This window comes from Volvox carteri (genome assembly GCF_000143455.1).
Source record: "Volvox carteri f. nagariensis unplaced genomic scaffold VOLCAscaffold_10, whole genome shotgun sequence".
Classification (NCBI taxonomy): Eukaryota; Viridiplantae; Chlorophyta; class Chlorophyceae; order Chlamydomonadales; family Volvocaceae; genus Volvox; species Volvox carteri.
In genome coordinates this window covers 96,318-114,788 of record NW_003307553.1, presented here as the reverse complement: position 1 = coordinate 114,788, position 18,471 = coordinate 96,318, and the positions used below count along the sequence as shown (strand labels likewise).

Below are 18,471 nucleotides of genomic sequence, written 5' to 3'. Positions count from 1 at the left end.
TCTGCTCGGACCTCCCTGGAGCGTCGCCGAAATGTGTGTCACAACTGCAATTATATCCGAGACTCGTCACCAAAATTGCAAATCATTAGCGTAATTCGGCTATGATTTTTCGAGCTTCCCAAAAAGCGTGTCACAAAAACATCGTAGCAGTACGGTACCCTATGTTATAAACATAATTACATCAAGGAAAATGTCTTGTTGTAACGAGTTAGGGGGGCGGTTTTCCAAAGCCGAAGAGGGGCTCGGCCCGGTGCAGCCAGTGGATTTTTTAACCTTTTCACCGTGGTTATTGTGGGTGTTTTCCTTGGTAACCACCTTACAAAACATCTTCCCAAGCGAATATGCTGAACAGGAGCCCACTATAACCATGCTTGCGAAGATCGTCGATCGTCCGAAGGTCGTTGGGGGCATAGTGAGATCACCTAATGCTGTTTAGAGATAAACGGACGTTATTGCGTAAATGTGTGTACTAATGCGTGTAGTACATTCGGTGGCTATGGCTTCACTACATACATTTCTTCCTCTCGAAGCTCTGGCAGCAGTGGCTTCGTGCGCTCGGACATGCAGATAAGCGTTTAAAGTCACAGGCTAGCCCTGAGACTGACTTCTTGTGTCACCGAGCTGGTGGTGATCACTAGTCGCAGGGATTGTAAGACACAGCTGGAATGAAGGGCCGGTAAAACATGAGTCGATGCGGGTGCTCACCACCACTTGCGCCAGGCACAAACGTGTCAGTCTGAGAAATGATCATGAGTAACACGCGGAAGGGCTTTAAGACTAGCAGGGTTCAAGACCCACAAAGATTGCAAAGCACGTTCGTCAGCCTGTCGGCCAATCCCAGGTCTCAGACTCAGTATGACTGTCTGCCAATATCGGGTTTCTTGGCGGAATCTATCTGTCGCAGCCAATTCGACACATCTAGTCTCACCGGAACTTTCGGAGTACGGAACACCCGCGGACCTATGGGGCCTATGTTTGGATTTTAGCTATATGTTAAAGATAAAGCCATGATTTCCTATTGAAAAGGTTGCCTTCGCGGCTCCTCAAGTCTGAAGACGATTTCAACTCTTGCTTTTCGTATAATTTTAGTCCTGCAGAGTATTGTATCGCGTGAGTGTGCCATGGACTGTGACAATATTGTCCGTGATCTAGGGAGGGTGATGGACGTGTTAAGGGCGGAAATCGACACGGTTGAGGGTGCCCTTGAGGCCGTTGCTGGACAGATAGCGACGTGCACAGACAGGGACAGCTTAGCGGACTTGCGCGATGAGGAAGAGCAGCTGCGCGATGAGGAGAAGCAGCTACACGAAGCGAAGAAGGTGCTCTTTAAGCTCATGCACCGCCACAGTGAGTAGTGTCAGCGCATATTTTGCGCGAGGTTTGCGCAGACCCAGGAGTCAAATTGTTGCATTAAAGTTATAAGTTACACGTTCTGCACAAGTGCGGGGCGCTGGCGTTCACTTGTCATTCTTGTGACGTATGTAGGCGGCAGGATTTGTCAGACATATTGATCCACAGCGGCTTGCCGAAGAGCATTATTGTAGTCCATCCACGATGTCTCTATCCCTGCATGATAGACCTTCAAGGCCCCTAACCGATTTGTATGGTCATCCGAACACCCCCTCACTGTTAGCAAGCTGTTTGTTCCTTTACTGGGCACTTGAGTCTAATCCCTACTATTGAGTTACTATTAAGCTGTATATTGAAACCTTGTTTTTTCTGAGTCTAAGCCGTCTGGTGGCTTTGGTAGCTGCATGCCTTTCTGACTTTTTGCATGCTGAACGGCCAAGTCCACGGCTTCTACCGCAGTGGTTCTATACGAGAATGCCACGCGCTTCTTTGGTACACTGCATACCATGCATGGTCATGGTCTTCCGAACCGTTAGTAAGCTGTGTGTTCCTACAGAATTAGCACACCCCTGCTATTTCGTGACAAATGACCTACCTGCATAATGCACCCTCATTTTTCCTTGATGTGCAGCTGTGGCAACTACTGTCCCGCCACCGGCAGCCCCGCACAGACAGCTGTTGGACTCAATCATGGCCATCCCGTCGCTCAGGTACCCGATGCACAGGGAGCTGGTTGTGCTCGGCGAGCTCTGCATGAACGAGAACTTCGATAGCTTCGAGGACCTGCACAGCCTCCTGGAAGCCATGGCATCTGCGCTGGCGCTTACACCGGACGGGCTGCTGAAGGCGGACTGGTTCATGCAGGTAAGAATGCCAGCCAAGGGGTTTGGGGTGTGAGTGGGGGGTGGGCGAGTTGCCGTACCGTGAGATTGGCGTGTCTGGCCAGGAGACCCACAGCAGAAGGAAAGGAGGAGGAGGTCAGGAGGCTACAGTCGCAGACAGTGACACGGTCACCTGCAAAACACAGGAGGAATGGTAACAAGGCAGCCAGGAAACTGTTGGCAGTGTGTGCCGCTGGCTAGGGGAAAAGCGGGGTTGCAAGCAGGGTGGCCAATCAGAAAATGAGCAAGCAAAGCTTGTGAGATGTTAGAAGGGTGCGTGCAGTAGTCACAGGACTACCGCAGCACTCACGGGTCAACAGTTGTGCTGCTTGTGGTGCCGAACTGAGTGGGTTGTTGTGGTGCAGAGGAGCACCTGCTGCAAACTTTTTCCCTTGTAGAGGGGACCATTAGAGGGGCTACCAACCAGGCACCAGGAGGGCAGTCGAACTGTTGGCATGTAATGTTGGCAAGAACCGAAAGTCACAGGACGGATTCGCTCTGCCAAGGTCTGAGCTCTTGTCTAAAGATAGAGTAATAAAAACTCTGTCTCTTTGTTAATATATAAATATTAATCATCCAACCCAGGCTCCCTCCCGAGTATATATAATACTCGTTGCTTAGGAGGCCGCAACGACTTCTGTTGTAGAGTGTCCCTTCGGACCACCTGACGGCTGGTTAGACCGAGGTGTCTGTTCTGTTAGGGTAGGAACCCTGAAAGAGTGCCAATCCTTAATTAGGAAACACTTATTAATCTCAAGGTGTTTATAGACTGTTCATAGATCAGCCTTAATCAAATCACGCCTTCATCGCTTTGCGATTTGGCTCTGTAACACTACAACACGAACGGACCAAGGGGCCCTATAGCATAAAACGGGGGGTAACCCCCCCTTAAGCGTAACCCAGGGTGTAGGGTTAGGGGTTACCCATGTGGCTATGTACGAAGGGAGGTGGGTAACCTAACCCCGGGGTAGGGGTAACCTCTTACCGAGGGGTAACAAAGGGGTCGGGGTAATACACTACTGATGGGTAACAGACAGGGTAACCCATGTTTACATTCACCTGCGCCTGTCTACACACGCAAACATACATGACCTAAAACTCGCGGACCAGCCAACGGGCGGCAATGTAAGCTTACATTACCTTAAGGTCGGCCAGTAGCTTAAGTGCCCCGTCCCGACCTGCTAATTCCAGCTCTACGCACGACCTATGCAACACTATCCAGAGTCTGCTCGTTTTCAGAGCAGGCTCTCCTAAGGGTGTCGAGGGTCTTGGGCGGGAGATCCGGATGTTTGACCCCGAACACGGTCACACCCGGCGAAGTGTAAGGCGCCCTCAGGATGTCTTGCTAAATGAGGTGCACCATAAGTGCGGGCCTGTGCTGCAGGAAGACAGTCAACACTCTTGTTGTGATGGTCCGTGCGCGCAAACGCTAGAACGCCACCATTTTTGCCGCCATATGCACCAGTATTGCAGCGTGGATTATATGTGTGCATTGTATGTATGGTCAATAGGAACAGTGCTGGCAGTGAATATGATTGACTGAATTCGTGATAGTGGTCATCGCTTATTTTAGCATGTCCATCTAATTAAAAGACCAGCCAAGAGTGTGCACTATATGAGCTTACAAGCTAATTAGCTGTTATTAAGCTTGGTTAGGAGTATCAATGGAGGCAAAGCAGCATGCACATATGTGTACGACCACCCCCCGCCGGTAATATGTCGGCCGATGTAACAAAGCAAAGGCGTAACCCGGGATGCTCAGTTGGGCCTTGCGTCGTTACATTGCCCCCCCTTTAGCAATGGACGTCCACGGCCATTATATCGAGCATTGGAGCCATCCCACCTCACGCATTGTGCGCTGGTTTATCCATTACCCATGATATCGCATTCTGCGATACCTGCTTGTTGTCAGAATCGAACCGCCGACCCGAAGATTTCATCGGAAGTCGTGCAGCCCCGTCTCGATACCATTGTAACAAAGCAAAGGCGTAACCCGGGATGCTCAGTTGGGCCTTGCGTCGTTACATTCGACTGATTGCTTGATGTTTTCACAATGAGAACTACTATTTAACAATGAATGACAACTAAAGGCATCCATTTAGTGACGACCTGTCGTCGACTTGTGTGTGTGCTGCCAGCATTCGCGCCTTCTCCTGTACTCGTCTACAAGCTCTCATTTTACAGCAGCCAAACAGGCCAAGAGATAGGTTCTTATTGCTTATTCCTTGCGTATGTGATGCCAGCATTAGAGACCTTAAGGTTGAAATGGCGAACGATGCTTCCCGAGATACCATGATACTGTAGGTTGCTAACGTTTACATTTTTAAAAGTATCCTTAAAGCGGAATTTACGATGTGGGAAGCATATAAGACGAGTAGCCTATAGCCCCATACATATGTCCATAGTCCAGGGCAACGGAGGGGTTTACCCTGGGGCCATGTTACCCCTCCTGCTGGGTAGGACCTTACAAGGGGGTTACCAATGGGCTACGGGGGGTTGAAGGTGGGTAACCCATGGGTTACTGACCCAATCAGTGCCTTAGGGGGGTTAGAGTGTGAGGCAGCAGTGCAGCACCTGTCAAATTCTCAGGCACGATGCTTGTTCGAACAGCTGCAGTCATCATGTGGACTGCAGCCAGCCAACAGGGCCAGGCTGCAATGCTGCTGGCCTGTACACCCCTGCTTCCCATGCAACTGTGTTGATTATGGTGCTCAATGCTCCATCTACATGCAGGTCCGGGACCACCGCTACAACAGCCTTGGCAGCAAGGCCAAATTTGAGCAGGATTATGGGGCTCAGCATGACATCAAGGTTGGGCTTCGCTGGTTCCACGTGCTGCTGTGCAACATCCTCAGACACGCCCCTTTCCGGGAGCAGGAGGAGTTCCTGCAGGCCTACCCCTCAGAGTTGGCTGCATTCCACAGCAGTGGTCGCATCAGTGCAGCACTGACCAAGACATACGAGCCCAGGCGCAGTTGTGGCAGCAGCAGCAGTGGCACCCAGCACGGCAGCAGCAGCCCTAAGGCACTGATTGGGTCGGTAACCCATGGGTTACCCATCGGTTACCCACCTTCAACCCCCCATAGCCGATTGGTAACCCCCTTGTAAGTTCCTACCCAGCAGGAGGGGTAACACGGCCCCAGGGTAACCCCCTCCGTTGCCCTGGACTATGGACATGGGCCTATAGGCTACTCATCTTATTTGCTGCGCACTTCGTGAATTCATTTTTGTACATTTCTGTAAATGTACATGTTACATGTACATGTTGAACCTACAGTATCCCGGTAGCTCGGGAAGCATCGTTCGCCAATATAACTATGTATGTATTCAGTTTTAGCGTTTGTTCCCGCTTTGAGGGCATGAAACTCCCGTGCCGTTTTATTGTCCCTAATAAGATTATTCATTCGCATTCATACAGTTCGAAGTGGATTGGGGAACGCAATTTAGCTTGAAATCCATTGTGTCTCTGGCTAGTTCTGAAAAGAAATCAATCATGGATTAACAAGTTTCCCTTTCCCTTCTTCGCCGGTCAATCGCAGACGCCTCCGCACCAGGCTCTGCCAGCTGCAGGCTTGTGGCAAACGGCCGCTGAGGGGCGGCTGGACAGCCGGCGGGCCGGGATGGGGTTGGTTCGGTCGAGTCTTTTAGGCTAGTAGCCCTACCAACTCATAGGGGGTCTAACAGCGGCTAACAGGCGTGCCTGTTAGGAAATGTTAGCCTAACAGATTCTCTAACAGTGATGGGGCTGTCAGACGATGTTTGGGCTGGTGGCTGGTGGATCTGGCTTTTAACAACCATGTTGGATAAGTAGAACAGGAGTTGGTGATGTTAGCCATTGTTAAGGATTGTCAGATGTTTTTAGACTGTATTTTAGCTGTCTGGCAGTGTTGATGGATAACCTCATTTAGAACAAATATTCTTAAACGGTTTGTAACGAAATGTCCTGCCTTTTGCCTATTAATTTGGTGAACCATATGACCTCGCTTATTAGCAAGGCACTAATTGACTGGATGAAAATCCAGGCTGCTGTTCCAAAAGCACTACTGCTGCAATGAATTTAGGCATGAAACGAATGGCACTACTTACATGGCTGAAGGTATCCTTGTGCTTCACAGTTTAGCATACGAAGCACTACTGCCTTTGAAAAGCAGTTCAATGCCAATATCTACTTATAGCCACCAGCAGGCCCACAAGGTTGAATGATCTGCATCCTGTCTCATGTGACTGCCAACACAATGTGCTGCACCTAAAGTAGGCCCTGAGCTAGAAGAAAAGATGTCAATGTTCAGATTCAAGATCCTCCCTTCATATCCAGTGACCTGCTCCACATACATCCCGACATTTTGCATGCAAACCCCACCTTCATGCCTGCTGCATACACAACCAAGCAACTGCTGGCCTATGAGTCCACAACATTGTAGCCTCCCTTGCCCTTTCCTGCTCTCCTCAGCCAACCCTTGCCCCCCTTGACCTCTCTTGCTCTCCTCTGCCATCCCTTGCTCTCCTCTGTCCTCCTCTGCCGTCCCTTGTGTTCCTCTGTTCTCCTCTGCCATACCTTGCCCTCCCTTGGCCTCTCCTGCCCTCCTCTGCTGCCCCTTGCTCTCCACTTCCCTCCTCTGCTGTCTCTTGCTCTCCTCTAGAGGAGAACAAAAGAGGAAAGATCTAGAGGAAAGATCTTTCCTCCTCTGCCCTCCCTTGCCCTCCCCTGCCCTCCTCTGCTCTCCTCTGCCCTCCCTTGCCCTCTCCTGCCCTCCCCTGCCCTCCTGTTCCCTCCCTTGCTCTCCTCTGCCCTCCTCTACCATCTCTTGCATTCCCTTGCCGTCCCTTTCCCTCCCTTGCCCTACTCTGCCCACCCTTGCCCTCCCTTGCCCTCTCCTGTCCTCCTCTGCCGTCCCTCTGCCTTCCTCTGCCATAGCTTGCCCTCTCTTGCCCTCCCCTGCCCTCCTGTTCCCTCCCTTGCCCTCCCCTGCCCTCTCTGCCATCCTTTGCTCTCCTCTGCCCTCCCTTGCATTCCCTTGCTCTCCCTTGCCCTGTCCTGCCGTCCTTTGCTCTCTCTTGTCCTCCCCTGCTCTCCTCTGCCATCCCTTGCTCTCCTCTGCCATCCTCTGCCCTTCCTTGCCCTCCCCTGCCATCTCTGCCGTCCCTTGCTCTCCTCTGCACTCCTCTGCCCTCCCTTGCATTCCTTCCCTCTCCTGGTCTCCTCTGCCGTCTCCTGCCCTCCTCTGCCATCATTTGCTCTCCTATGTCCTCCTCTGCCCTCCCTTGCCCTTTTCCGCCCTTCCTGCCATTCCTTGCTCTCATCTGCCCTTCCTTGCCCTCCTGCTATCCTTGTACGGCCTCTTATAAATCCTTAAAATCCTTACAAGGCCCCCGTAACCGGCCTTCGGCCTGTCCGGGGGCGGCCCCATACAGGGGCGCTTCATGCCCCAAAATCCTTACGGGGGCCACCGTAAAGTCCCACGGGCCCTTACAGGGATACCGAAAAAAGGCCAAAAACTTGCAGGCCCCGTACAGGGTGTCGAACCCTGCTCTGCACCAGAGCACCCATCAGTCACTGCGAGTCAGATCTCGACAGGGACACAGCAGTGTGCCATACAGCCAGCACTACAGGTGGTTTTAAAGAAACCAACGGCCTGACCTGACGCTCTGATACCGGCCGCACATCACTTGGTGACAGCAGCCTAACAAACCTGGCCGCCGCCAGGAGGTTGTGAGCCTGGTGCAGTTGTACAGGTACTCAGCCTGATTGGTGAATGTACTTACTGAATGACATATAACCGGCCTCCATGTACAAGCACTGTTCGTATATCTGCAAGAGGGCCTCAGCTGTTTCCACGAAATGCAATTCCGACGCCATTTGAATGCGATGCTCTGCTTGCATGAGGGCCGTCAGCCCACGGCCATTGCATCTGCACACGGCCCAAGCGAGGAGAAATCGTGACACACATGCACCTTTACACACCGGTCGCAGATTTCTCCCAGCTTGCACATGTTCTCCATATCCTAACGTGTGTGTCTCCCCTCCTCAATGCCTGATGTCCGGATTCATCTGAACTGGAAGTCATAGTCGCTGCATTGGACATCCTCCATGCTGGTGCACTTATAATACGTCGTGTCACCCTCCTTAATGGGGAAAATGAAACCATTGCACATGCAGCACTGCACCACATTGTGCTGCTCGCCGCATCACGGGCAGCACGGGCTCCACAGTGACGTGCCATCAGCCGCAGAAGAGTCCAGGTCCGACTCGTTGTAAATTTTGCTCGTCGGCTGGCCGTTTGCCACTGCCGGCGTCGACCCACCTGGTGTGTTGATGACGCTCACACCAAGCATCACACCGCGCCCCCTGCCAGCCAGCTGCCTGTTGCTCGGGCTGATGGCCGCCACGGTGGCGACACTCATGTAGTGTGCTGCCGTGATGAAAGACCGTGTAGCAATTACCAGCGCCATTCCACTGCCCCGTCCATGCGTTGTCCGTGTAGTGTCGCTCGTGGTGCCCTCACCCTGCTGCTGCTGTTGTGGTGGCGACTGAGGGCCCCATCCTGAGAGTCGTTGTGGCTGCTGGCGACGTTGTTGCTGCTGCACGGGACCCGAGGGGTTTGGCTGCGGCCGCTGTCGCACTGCCACTGCTATGATCTCCGCCCTACACACTGGTGCCACCAGCTCCTGTGCGCTGAGCTGGCTGCTGTCGCTGTGGTGGTTCCACCACTGCCGCCCGATCGTCAGCCAGTATGCTGGTTCACGAGAAGATAGAAGCCCGCTGTAGCAGTCGCTCACCTGGCGGGACGACTGGCTTTGTGGAAGCGTAGAGTTGACGGTCCTCACCGAGGCAGGAAGAAGTCCAACCCAGCCGCAAGCACTAGCGTACATAGACGCGTACGAAACAATTAGAGACGGCGGCAGCGGAGTCTTGAACTCCGAACACTTAGTAATGTGATACGTCAGTGTCTGGCCAAAGCACCCCGCCCGGGTAGCTTATATCTCGGCCTACCTGCCGGAGATTCTCTACCACGGTCTTGCCGTACTAGGATAATGTCGGGGGGGCCCGGGGCCCCAGCCCGTTAGGTTCGCTTACGAACAACCGCCATGTTCGATACATGTGATGAAGCTCGTAACATGTACGAAACCTGAGACGAATCGTTAACGAATTAACAGTTATTGTTAAAAGTAATCGTTGAAATATTCTGAGGGATTTGTAGCTTGCTACACCCGCTGTTTCGAAGGCAAGGCAACACATACGGACTCTACCCAGTGTGGCAGCTCTAAGTAGGGAGGCGTTCCACGCTGGTCCACACGCTGCTGCTCCCGTATCATGTTGTTGACATGGGCTTCGCTTAGCACGTGTGAAACAGCGTTCTCGATGTTTCCAACGCCCGAGAGTGGGTGCCAGCCCCGGACACCCCCACAGAAAGATGATGTCTACACCTGGTATGGCTCCCGGGTGTCTGCCACCATCATGTCAGCGATCTTCTTCGCCCGGTTCACGTTGTTGTACTTCATGCTGCTCTCTCCTGTTGGATTTAGTTAGTTGCACGGGAAAAGAGGACCAATTGGTACTTCTTAGATGTTCATGGCGCATATGCATTGCTTTGGTCCTACATATATCACTGCGGTAAGAACAAGGTCTCGTTTGCCCTGCTACTGTGATGACACAGATCCACACCAGTCTGTAACCTACCTCCACTCTCACTGCCAGAGCTGCGCCGCTTCAGGGCAGTGCACTCGTCCTCGGCCTTCACCACGGGGGGCAACGCGTGTGTAGGGAAGCAGCCAGAGGAGCAGGCCGAGCACCAGTAGAACCCCTTCTGCTGCGGTTGTAGGTGGCCATTCTTGTTATATACCTTGATGCCTCCGCTGCGATTGTCCAGGAACTGAATCGGGCTCCAGATGCTGCCGTCTGCCTGGGAAATGTACAGGACAGGTGCCACCCGGTCGCCGCCAAGGAGTTCCACGAGGCGGTTCTGTGTGGGAGAAAAGTCGCACAAACCATATGTTAGCGTGTACGAAGACACGGTCGTCGGTAGCCTCAGGCCCCTCGTCTGTCAGCAGCAACCCTTCCCATTACTCATTGAACATATGTCAGTGTAGCATTCCGTGACAACATATAGACTCACATGGAATCGTTGGCAGAGGTCTTGTGGTTGATCCATTTCGTCACCACCAGCCCCCTTCTTCGCGTCGTGCTGCTGGGCTCTCTGTAGCAGTTGCGCTGCATCTGCCGCGCACAGGACCCCAGTGTCCTTCACCAGCCTGTTGGAAGCTAGGTAGGTGTCATTGGTATAGGCGCCTGAAGGGTATAAGGAGAGAGAACGTGCGGTAATTAATTCTCAGTTTTAGAATGGTGCAGAGGTGCGGATGGATAAGTTTGGCTCTTGCTCTGCCATGCTCTGCACCCCCCCTGCACGCCGCGTCCAGCACACACCTCCGTACAGACTCCAGATGGCCTCAAACGTGCCCAAGCCATGTTGGTCGAGTGCCGCCTCCGCTTTACTGTACTGCTGTGAGCCAGGGAAGATAGTCTGCAGCACGTCTCGCAAAGCTGGCTCCAGTTTGAAGCCGATTTCCCGTGGCCACTGCAATGAAGGAACACGTACGAAACCTGATTCACGCCCATCACAGCAAACTGTGGAACACCGCGAGGATTTCTGATCGGGTGCACCAGTGGTGCACTCCCACGGGAACATATGCTACCGACCCTGTCGGCACACGAGTGGCCGCGTACATGATATAGCATCGACCCAGATATTCTTCACACAAGCCTTCATACCATGTCGTCCAGTTCCGCTTGACCGCCCTCGCCCATGGTGATGTCCGGCGTCGTCATCTGTGGTATTGCCTAACGTCCTTTCGCGAATGACAAACTGAAAAAGTGAGCCCCGCTTTAGCTATTAAGACCCTGATTGTCATCACATGCCTTCTCGTACGATTTGGTACGCCATGGCCACTACATCGCGTTCATGCACGTGCACGTCTATTTGTCAAGTGTGCCTTTGGGTGGCTGTCCAGTCGCTTCTCCGTACGAGTACGGTTTCCAGGCCCTGCGCTGTGCCGACAAGACATCAACCACGTTCACCTTCAAGCGCGGAGAGGAGCTCATACGGAACACAACGTCGCAGCTGGAACTGGAGGCAGTCTCGGAGCTCATCTGGCCATCGGCAAAAAGGGGTGCAGCACGCGGGCAGGCGCGAGCTTTCGAAAGAAGGTACAGTCTGGCATTGAAAACTTGGTGAACATGTGCAGGTGTGCGTCTTTGGTCAAACCGAGTCGCGTGTTGGCACATGCATGCTTGCGCGGTCGTGCGCGTGGGGATGGGCATGGAGACAGGCATTATAGTGGGCATGGTGCAGGTGGGCGTGAAGGTGCGCGCGGGTGCGATAGAGCTCCTAGAGAGAAGACGCACGCGCTGACCCTCTCCTTGTCCCTTCGGGTTTTCACAGGAGTGGGACGAGACGGAAGCCGCGAGCTACTTCCCAGATGCTGATGTGGTGCAGGCCATCATTAGCTTGGGCTTATCGGATGTGAGTTCACAGGCTGATCATGGCGACGGTACTGATTGCAAAATGCAGCAGTTGAGCGGCTCGACGGATTCTTGCACACTGACATGCCATGAAGATTGATTTACTATTGCATTGTTGAATTGGAAAAGGGTTAAAAACATTTCCTTCGAGGTCTGCGAGAGTCTAAACCCACGCCACACCCGCACTCCGCATTCTGTGTGTTCCTTCTTACACACAGGTCCAGGTTGCACTTGGAAAGGATGCAGGGCCAGGGGTGCACCCGCAAACCATATGGCACTTCGTTACACGGAAGGTGTGCGGTGTGCAGTACGACGAAACACACATGCACCTCCTGCGGGATGTGTGCCACCCGAATCCAAGCAGCGCGTCGACATCAGGTGGCACATTGGCGCAGATAGACAGAGCAGGTACGGGTTAGGCCAGGATGGGGGTTGGGGCGGGGCAGGGTGGGGCGCGGCAACACACACTTAATGAGTATTTTCCGGTCTATTCTTTCCAATGGCGGTCCATTTACATGCGTACTCTGTCCACTGTAACAATGTTGCTTGCCGAGCAATCACGTGATAACTTTTCCCGCTCTGCTCTAATGCTTGCGGCCTTGGCCACCAGCCGAGGACGAGGACAGACAGGGCGAGGACGAGGAGCAACATAGTGAAGAGGAGGAGCAGGAGGACGAGGAGGAGGTAGCGGCCAGGGAAACAGAAGAACGGGACATCACCGCTGCGGACTCCGATGCCGGCCTGGTTCTGGCAGGTGGGGCGTCCAGCGGCGATGAGGGGTCAGACAGCGGACAGGAAGCAGCCGCCGCGGACACCAGGGGCGGCCAGGGTGATGTGGGTCCATCCAGTGGGACCGGTGATGGGCGTGCGGGGCCCAGGCGGGCCAGGCGGCCCCACGACCCTATCCTCTCCTCTCTGCACGAATTCTGTCGCTGTGTCAATGCGTGCATTGCACGGCAGGGCAGGGACCGCGTCTCTGGCCGGTTCTTTGGGCAAAATATCCGTGATGCAGTGGCTCGACTGACGAAAGACGAGCAGGACCATTTATCCGACGATGATTATGTTGCAGTGCTAGAGGAGGTGGGCCATCAGCAGGTGGTACGGATTGCCTTGGTGGAGAGGCTGCTGCGTTCTATGGCCACCACCAAAGGCAAGAGTTCGCTCGAGGATGCCTCTCGGCTTGTGAGGAACGATCCTGCAGGAAGACTGGTCTTGCGGGTGCTGCAGCCGGCTGGGCAAGGTATGTATCAACTGTGCCTTTAATGGCAACAGTCTGCTGTGATTTGGGCCACTCACCGCATGCTCGCCACTTTGCTTGACATGTATGGCCACATAGGCACCGCAACTGATTTTTTTATCATATACATAGTATGTGTGACTTGGGAGGCAGCGTGGGTGAGTTTGCGTCCCGAAGCCCATCTCCTTCCGCGTATGATGCGTTTGGCTCAAGTCGCTACAATCCTGCCAACACAGACGGCATGTGTTGAGCGCGGATTTAGCCGGCATCGTATTATTAAGAATCGCCTGACGAACCGGCTAAAGCTGGAAACGGTTGATTCGCTACTTCGTGTGGGCATGTTGGGACCTGCTGCTGATACCGGGGCGAAGCCACTGATTGATCAGGCTGCGGGGATCTACTCGCGTAAGGGTTATACAGGCATTATTCACAAGTTGTTTTCTGACGTTAGCAAAATTAATTTGAATCCATACGGAGAGGATGATAACGAGGAGGTTGCGACGGACCCAGAGATTGAAGTACTGGTACAAGCAACATATGTCTGGGAGATGTGATGTTCGCCAGGATTTTGTCTCTCCGTGCAGCTAAAGTAACATCTTATGACGCAGCGATCGGTTTGATTTCCCGTTGGATCCTGTTTTTAGACGAAGGAAAGAATTTCGAATGAATGTGCCCAAGGGCCTTATGGCCTCCATCCTGACTAAAACAGGATCCAAAAGAAACTCAAAGTGACACAGCTATCGATTTGAATTCCCGTTGGATCCTGTTTTTAGCCAGGATGTACACATTTCTAATGAATGTGGCCCAGGGCCTCATGGCCTCCATCCTGACTAAAACAGGATCCAAAAGAATTTCAAAGTGACACAGCTGTCCATTTGAATTCCCGTTGGATCCTGTTTTTAGCCAGGATGTACACATTTCTAATGAATGTGCCCCAGGGCCTCATGGCCTCCATCCTGACTAAAACAGGTTCCAAAAGAATCAATTTATTAGGAAGTACCGCCCTCCGCGGATATTGAACCTGAGTTGCTGGAATGCAATATGCTAACAGGGGGCTGCAACCTTAGTGCAACAAGATTTCCACATGCAATATGGCTGCACCAAGTATTACATAAATGCTCGGTTTTTGTTGACATAGCGCTAAAGTGGATGTCCCAATGGGGACTCCCTTCGGTTTCCCCCAGCTGGGGACTCCACCGAAGGGAGCCCAAGGGTGATGAAACCCATCGGCTAAAACCCTTTGCGGGTAAGGGCTATGTATTTTGTACCCTAGGACAGCCGGCGGTGGGGTTGCCTATAGCCCATGAATATGCCCTGTAACGGGGGCCCCCATAATGGGACCCCCCATTACAGCCCCCCTTACGGCCCGTAAACTGGACAGGCCCATTAGCGGCTCAAGCCATAACGGGCCCGCCAGCGTTTGTACGGGGGATAAGCGCCTATGGGTCCGTGTATGGGGCTACATGCTCCCATTGGGCAGAAGGGATGGGCGGCCGCGGCGGCCAAGGCGCTTGGCTTTCGCTGAGTGTGCCGTGCCCCCGTGTGTAATGGTTCACGGGAAAATAACATAAATAACGATTTACAGGGCAAAAAAAATGCAAAGTGTCACTTTCCACAGCGTTTTAGCCAAGGACAGTGTCCCTGTAAAGGTTTTGCGGGGTTACGGGGGCCCCCGTAAGGTTTTCGGCCAGTACAGGAGCCTGGTACGGGGGCCCCTCCGTAAGGAAAATTTGGGAGGTACGGGGGATCCCGCAAGTTTCAGGAAAGTCAGTGTCGAACCCTGATACATACCCCACATTAACCGCAGACATGGGCAGTGGCCTGCCTCAATATCTTCTACCGTACAGAATGACACGGAACCCCCAAGATCGCTGGAGCACGGAGCATCTGGTGCAGATCGTCAGCGTGCAGCCTGGACCCGATCGCGCTGATGGCAACCTGGTGGTGCTCGACGACGAAAGCATGCGGGTAAGTGCGTATGGATGGCAATCTGCGTACACTATCTACAACAGGCTACTAGCTACAACGGGCTACTAGCTACAACGGGCCACTGATGGAAGAGTCGACCTTCTGAACCGTGCAGAGACTTCTAATCTCTTCTAGCGTAATGATCCCTCTCGATTTTCTGCATGTGCCTTACAGGAAGTGTGTGAGCACTGTGAGCAGCATGGCTGGCGCCTTGATGGCGACGATGCACTGGCGGACTCGGAGGATGCTGGTAGGCAGGCGCGGCCCAAGAAGGCCGGTCTGGAGAAGCCGTGCAGGCCCCGGCAGCACAAGATAGAGGACCGGGCTCCCACAGAGGCGATCCGGGCTGTGGACGCTGCAGTGGGTGTCCAGCGCGTGTCCATGCACTAAAGCAGCGCAGGGTCACGGACTACACGGACCTGTAGTCCGTGACCACTAGAGGCTGCGTGGTGCGGCGGACTAGAGGCGGATTGCTGCATTAGAGACGGATTGCTGCACTAGAGACGGATTGCTGTGGCTGATTCCCACCTGTAGGCTATCTTATTGGCGCATGCAGACGGGCGAGGGATGACAAACACCGATGCAGTCACATGCATACCTTCACGTGCGTACATAAACTGTTCACAGCTCAGCTACTGCGACACAAAGCGCGCGCTGACATGCACGATGATGTGAAGTGCCTGTCATGCTGCAGCGGCGGCCTCCTCCTCACTAACCTGCAGCCACAAATCGGCTGGCGCCGGCTGGTTACCATCACCCAGCTACTGCAGCAAAAGGTGCACGGCTACCGCCTGCTCGGAGCACCCCTCCTAGCAGCCACCAATCACGCCAACCTTATGGAATTGGGAAAGCTACTTGGGCAGGCTAATGCCCGCTGTGCAGCCCCTATGACTGTGGACTTTTACGGGCAGCCCTGCAATCTGCTCAGCGACGAACCAGAAGTCATCGCCAACTGCATCGGCATTCAAAATACGGACCACACGGTCAGCCGGCTCTGGGAGACCTGCACGGCGTCCATGTCAGGAGACGACCCGCAATACCGGCTTCCCACGGGAACCCTGGTCCTGCCCCTGCTGGGTGAGGCCAGCTTCCCGCTTACCATGCTGAGCATGGGCAATGGAGAACTCAAAACCAGCGGAGGTTGCTTCCTTGATATGGAAGGCACCCACATCCATGCTGCACTCCCGGCTGGCTCACCATATGGCACCAATGTCCAACTTGCGCTTACACCCCTGGATGCAACCAACGCTTACAACCGCCCCATGAGCGCCACGGGCCTTGCAATTGCGGCGGCACGAGGAGGAAACGTGAATGAGACGCTGTGCTCGGCATACCTCTATGAGGAGCGCCGTGACTCTCTGAAGGTTCTCCGGAAGCAGGTCATCCTGGCCATCGCAACTGCCTGCCAGGTCGCACCTCCGAACCCGCTGCGCGCACCCTCGCCCCTGAAGGCTAAGGTGCCGACCCCGATGGGCCCAACGAGAAACGATCTCCTGGCGCTTGATGGGGATGATGAAGACTGGGACGCTGCGCTGCCAAACCTGGGCCGCAATCTGATGGAGGACATGGACCAGGCCGCCATGGAAGTGAGTACATTAGCAAACCCCAACACCTTGAAGGTAGCCACCAATAGCCTAAGAAACAAAGCTTGTGAGCCCCAGTGCCATGACGGCCCCCTAATGGTGCGCCTGGGAAAAACATCAATGCCATCCTGTCCCCCCCAATCTAGCATAAGGAAGAATGTGTCTGCCCCCCTGCCTGCACCCCGCCCCCCTAGGTTTGAACCCTGTGACCCAACAGCCAAGAAGGCGCAGGGCCTCGGCATGCCAGTGGAACCTGGCCAACCAGCCAACGAGAAAATATCTCAGGAGCAGGATGCAGCCACGCTTGGCTACTGTGAAAGGGAACACGGCCGGGATGCCAGCTGGGAGATAGGGAGTGCGAGCCAGAACAACGCCGGCACCATTTGGATGATACCGTTTCGAAAGAGTGACCCCAGTGGCGATGCAGGGCCGCCATGGCACATGCAACCCAAGGACGGCCTGGGCTGCGGCCCCACAGATAAAACAGCAAGAGATGCGTGCAATGTGGGAACTAGGTGTGTCCCCCATGATCTTAAGGGTGAGGACGTGACTTCAGTAGTACACCTGTACGATGATTGGGAATGTGGCCGGATGGCGTGTCGAAAGACAAGACATGCCGGGGTGAATGATGCCCCTGACAGCCGGACAGACACTCAGGGGATATTCTCGGTCAAGGAGATGCGCTGTAGTATAGCTTGGCAATCTGATGTGTGTGACTCGATCAAGGGCTGGATAGGGGGGGAGCACAAGCCGGTATCCTGTGAGGGTCCCCTGCAACCTGCAGGGACGCAGTATGGCTGCAACTCTGAACCTGTTGTAACCCACAACCAAACACTGCCACACCATAGCACTCGTGAAACTGACGGCCGTAGGACCTTGAGAGACAACTGGAAGGCAGGGTGTACAGACAATGCGTACCCAAGCACAGGTTCGGAGAAAGAGGTATGGGGCAACAGGGCAGGCGAGACCTCGTATCAACAGGGCCACTCGAGAATTATACCTCGCAGCATTCAGAAACTCCCGGCGACATCGATTGGGGACGACATTAGTGCACATCCCCCGGGCGGAATTGCGGCATCTACAGCTAGGGTCATCTATGGGCGTCTGTACCGGAGTGCCTGTACAGCCTGGACAGGCACTCGGTACGGGCTTGCCGTGATCGCTCTCATTGTCTGTATGGCTGTAGCGAGCATGGGAGTCCTGTGTACCGTTCGTAAGGTTTACAGAACCACCACTCGCCGAGGTATGAACACGTGGAAAATAATACCTCAGACTAGTAACGCAGTTCAGAGGGTTGCAAAAACGGTCTAATCCCCCAATCCCGGGGGGTGGTAGCGGTCAGCCATCCCCCCATCCTGGCTGGGGTGACCGACTCCCATCTCCCATCTCAGGGGCCCGGTGCTAATCCCATCCCTTGAGACAGGTTTCCCATCCTGCCGGCCTGGGTCCCATCCCCAATCCTATGGTCGGGTTTTCCAATCCCATCCTGCAGCTGTGTTCCCCCAATCCTCATCCTGCCAGCCAGGGTCCCTTCCCAATCCCTTCGACCAGGGCCATCCCCATCCTGCAGCTGTGTTCAGATCCGAAAGGTGTCAGCCAGGGTCCCATCCCCATCCCTTGAGCTGGTGTCACAATCCTTGTCCTGAGATGCCAGCTGCATAACTAATCCTCACGTATACACAGTTGCGGTTAACTTCCCAATCCTGTAACGTGTCTCAACCTGTTTGAGTCGGGTGTAACTCTTAGCCAGGCTGGGCTGGCCATTAGGTATGAAGAATGGACTCTTGTACATTACACATAGGACACCCGTACAACTTCGCAGGAAGGTTTCACAACAGATGCACACCGCTGTGCGGCACTTCAATACGGCACTTCCGCACCACTGTACGACAGCTAAGCTTAACCTCTCAAATTACAGCTCTATAGCGAGTTTCT

General features: G+C 54.0%; 4 protein-coding genes across 4 annotated transcripts in view; 3 read left to right on the top strand and 1 right to left on the bottom strand.

Moving 5' to 3' along the window:
- The first annotated feature begins 1,060 nt into the window (after positions 1-1,060).
- VOLCADRAFT_103875 (uncharacterized protein) lies at positions 1,061-6,177 on the top strand. The gene is made up of 4 exons (XM_002948492.1): positions 1,061-1,347; positions 1,982-2,214; positions 4,965-5,335; positions 5,771-6,177. Exons 1-4 carry the CDS (start codon positions 1,122-1,124, stop codon positions 5,877-5,879), a joined length of 939 nt encoding a protein of 312 aa, XP_002948538.1. The 5' UTR covers positions 1,061-1,121; the 3' UTR covers positions 5,880-6,177.
- Positions 6,178-8,417: 2,240 nt separating this feature from the next.
- VOLCADRAFT_88730 (uncharacterized protein) lies at positions 8,418-10,915 on the bottom strand (the record flags this gene model as incomplete). The annotated part of the gene is made up of 5 exons (XM_002948365.1): positions 8,418-9,008; positions 9,657-9,742; positions 9,910-10,192; positions 10,346-10,518; positions 10,654-10,915. The coding sequence occupies 5 exons, from the start codon at positions 10,913-10,915 to the stop codon at positions 8,418-8,420; spliced, it is 1,395 nt and encodes a 464-aa protein (XP_002948411.1).
- Positions 10,916-11,188: 273 nt separating this feature from the next.
- VOLCADRAFT_88729 (uncharacterized protein) lies at positions 11,189-13,539 on the top strand (the record flags this gene model as incomplete). Its single annotated transcript, XM_002948491.1, has 7 exons — positions 11,189-11,396; positions 11,472-11,590; positions 11,669-11,749; positions 11,967-12,156; positions 12,359-12,988; positions 13,085-13,143; positions 13,222-13,539. The coding sequence occupies 7 exons, from the start codon at positions 11,189-11,191 to the stop codon at positions 13,537-13,539; spliced, it is 1,605 nt and encodes a 534-aa protein (XP_002948537.1).
- A 1,041-nt stretch (positions 13,540-14,580) lies between these two features.
- The window catches only part of VOLCADRAFT_88728 (uncharacterized protein), a gene marked incomplete at both ends in the record, with an annotated part of 13,874 nt that continues 9,983 nt past the window's right edge, over positions 14,581-18,471 (top strand). The window contains 4 exons of the mRNA XM_002948490.1: positions 14,581-14,722; positions 14,793-14,953; positions 15,128-15,313; positions 15,676-17,296. Of these exons, the coding sequence (XP_002948536.1) occupies positions 14,581-14,722; positions 14,793-14,953; positions 15,128-15,313; positions 15,676-17,296 (2,110 nt within the window). The remainder of the gene's footprint in view (positions 14,723-14,792; positions 14,954-15,127; positions 15,314-15,675; positions 17,297-18,471) is intronic.

Coding starts and splice junctions, on each gene's coding strand:
- VOLCADRAFT_103875 (XM_002948492.1), top strand. CDS start 1,122: ATGGACTGTGACAATATTGTCCGTGATCTAGGGAGGGTGATGGACGTG. Junction 1,348..1,981: donor TAAGCTCATGCACCGCCACA/GTGAGTAGTGTC, acceptor CTTGATGTGCAG/CTGTGGCAACTACTGTCCCG. Junction 5,336..5,770: donor AGCCGATTGGTAACCCCCTT/GTAAGTTCCTAC, acceptor GGTCAATCGCAG/ACGCCTCCGCACCAGGCTCT.